Here is a 2,978-nt window from a genome sequence, read left to right as displayed (position 1 = left end):
CGATTTGCGTAATCTTACAAGAAATTGGTATTTGGAGTATGGAATCTTACAAATTTCCTTGAATAAATCCTCTTCCCCTTTTTAAACAGACCAGTTCTGTTAAATTACAGAAAAATTCCTGTTTTATGAATTTACAGAATGATTCTGTTATTGCTTTCTGCAAAATCTTCTGTTTATTTTCTGTAAAATCACGTTTTTTTTAACAGTGTAGTACTTGCCAGTATTATATGCCTGCAATCTTAGAACTGCAATAATTTGTTTTAGAAATTAAGAATTTAATGAAAAAGGGACAGATGAATCATAGTTCCCTCTCCCGTTATTCATTTCCCACCAACATGACCAAGCTTGCTGAGTATACTAACGAACAACGCATTGGTGTCCTTCCTGAAATGTTCATTGACACCGTAGTAGACAAATATATTGATGATGTGGTTGATGATACGCATTTGAACAAGGAAGTTGACTGTCATTTCCCCGACGGTCGTTTGCTGCATCTGCTTGATGTATTTCTCGCCCAGATTTTCAAGTATCACTGCAGGCATAACGGTGAGGACGTAGATGACGGTGACGATGAACATCATCTTCGTCATCCTATCTCTCTTGGTACGAGGCTTAGAGGAGGTGAGAGATGGAACAGCCTTTGGATCGGCCGGTTCTGGTCCTGCAGCTGGGGTTGGTGAAACCTGATTTTTGGCGCCATGGTGGCACTTTGTGTATGAGGATTCCGGGATATCAACAGAGCCAGAGACTGAGGGAATTGCGAGATGGTCAGAACTAAAGGCGACCCGTGAACGTGAAGCGACTTCATGGATATCCGTTTGTTCGGAAACGCTTCCTTGCTGATGAGACTTGCCAGGAGTAACGAACGGAATGTCATCTGCGTTTTCTGTACGAGGTTGACTCTGAGATACAAATGTGCTTCCGGAATCGTTGGTTGACACGGGGGCAGAACGATTACTTGGTTGGATATAGGCAGTCTCCTCAAAGTGGCGTTTGATTTTCCTGTAGATCATCAAGTAGCAGAAAGGACAGCTAATACCAACAATCAGGTAGATGATGTTCATCAAGGTTAAGAAAAAATAGTGGAAAATCTTGGGCCCGTTGTACGTGCAAACTACACCGACTGCATTGCCGTAGAGAATAAATGGTATGGAAAATGTAAAACACAATGAATTGGTGACGACAACCCAAAAGACGGCTTTCCTTTTTGAGGTTCGCCAGTTGAAGGGACTGCAAACCATAATGTATCTATCGATGGCAATGACGCTTGGCATGAAACCAGTTTCGATGGCGAACGTTCGACGGAAATACCAGAAGAAGACACAGTTAAACTGGGTTCGAAAACTCGGATTGACAGCCCAGATGATGGCTACAATGAGAAGGACGCTGCTCATCAGGTCGATGACGGCGAGGGTGATGAGGAGAATGTCTGTGGACATTTTCGGTCTTTTCTTCGTGAAAACGCGAATGATGATGGCGTTCCCGGGAATTCCTAAAAAGCAACAGACGACCAGATAAGCTACGTAGGTTGCGACCATTGCGTCCATCTTGCAGAATTGTTATCAAATGCACGGCACTCTCGGAATATGCACTAGTATATATAAGCCGTTATTAATTGGTAATAAACAAAATGGCCAACCGCAGATGGAAATCGTAAAACTCAACCGTGAAATTGACGCTACATTGATAAATTATAGGACAGTAGCGGACCAGGGGGTGGCGCAGGGGGCGCCCCCTAATATTTGAGCGGCACCGAAAGAAAATAAAATAAAGAAAAGGCGCTGCTTGAAAAAAGAAAAATAAAGGAAAGAAAAGAAAAGAAAAGGCGCCGCTTAAAAAAAATTATACACTGGTATAATATTGTCATTAGTCAAGCAAAGACTATCCCCCACAAAAGCACAATCATATCATCTCCCTTATCTTTTCTTTTAACTACCCTTTTCCCAACAACTTCGCCGGTTAAAGATAATCAGCGGTGCGCTGCCTGCATATAACTGGCGCCAATCAAGAATAATCAGCGCCACCTTAATCTAAATCGGCGCCGGACAAGAATAATCAGCGCCATTTGGTTATAAATCGGCGCCAGACAAGAAAAATCGGCACTGCCAGAGTCTTAACCGGCGCCGATCAAGAATAATCAGCTCCACCTAAATCTAAATCGGCGCCGGGCAAGAATAATCGGCGCCATCTGGTTTTAAATCGGCGCCGGCAAAGAAAAATCGGCGCTGCCGGAGTTCGTAACCGGCGCCGATCAAGGATAATCAGCGCCACCTATATCTAAATCGGCGCCGGTCAAGAATAATCAGCGTCCCGTGGTTCCAATAAATAGGCGCCGGTATAGAATAATGAAGAAGGGCCTATTGCCAACCAAATCTAGATTGGCGCCGGTCAAGAATGATCAGCGGCAACTGGTTATACATTTTATTGTTGAATGATCATAACAAAGCTTATCGCATGCCCTTACAGAGTGGACTGGGCGGGGCAGTTGCCCACAGATGTCATAAAATCTTTAATTTGTTTAAAAAATACCAGAATCATACAAAAGCGTAGCAAATCCTTTAATTTTGATCTTATTTTCCAATGCTTTAAAAAAAAAGGTAGGTAACTTTTCTTCATTACACATTCCACATAGTGCCACCACTATGGCCTTTAGTGTAAGACAGCTACTATATAGTGTATTATGAAGATGATTCGATATTTTAGTCCAAAACTTTTCTGAAACCCGTTGCTAGTACCGGGAATGTATAGTTACCCAACCAGACGTGTATTCGTTAGACCTTAAACCACAAATTCGCGATCAGCTGTTGTGAAAAACAATTATTTTTCCTCAAGATTTCATGAAAAGTAACTATGAAAAATGTGCAATTGTGAGATGTGCACCAAATACTTTTATTACACTTGTAAAAAAAAATAATCGCCCCATTGAGCAGCTCGATCCCTTTACTCTATCGTTTTTATATGATTTTTTTTCAAAAATT

At 41.8% G+C, this 2,978-nt stretch overlaps 1 protein-coding gene across 1 annotated transcript; it reads right to left on the bottom strand.

The window, feature by feature from the left end:
• Positions 1–320: 320 nt before the first annotated feature.
• On the bottom strand, positions 321–1,547 carry LOC121427860. Its single transcript, XM_041624432.1, has one exon. It carries the CDS (start codon positions 1,545–1,547, stop codon positions 321–323), a length of 1,227 nt encoding a protein of 408 aa, XP_041480366.1.
• Positions 1,548–2,978: the final 1,431 nt, after the last annotated feature.

This window comes from Lytechinus variegatus, chromosome 14 (assembly GCF_018143015.1).
Source record: "Lytechinus variegatus isolate NC3 chromosome 14, Lvar_3.0, whole genome shotgun sequence".
Classification (NCBI taxonomy): domain Eukaryota; kingdom Metazoa; phylum Echinodermata; class Echinoidea; order Temnopleuroida; family Toxopneustidae; genus Lytechinus; species Lytechinus variegatus.
The sequence above is the reverse complement of the archived record's forward strand: the minus strand, read 5'-3'. Positions and strand labels throughout refer to the sequence as shown.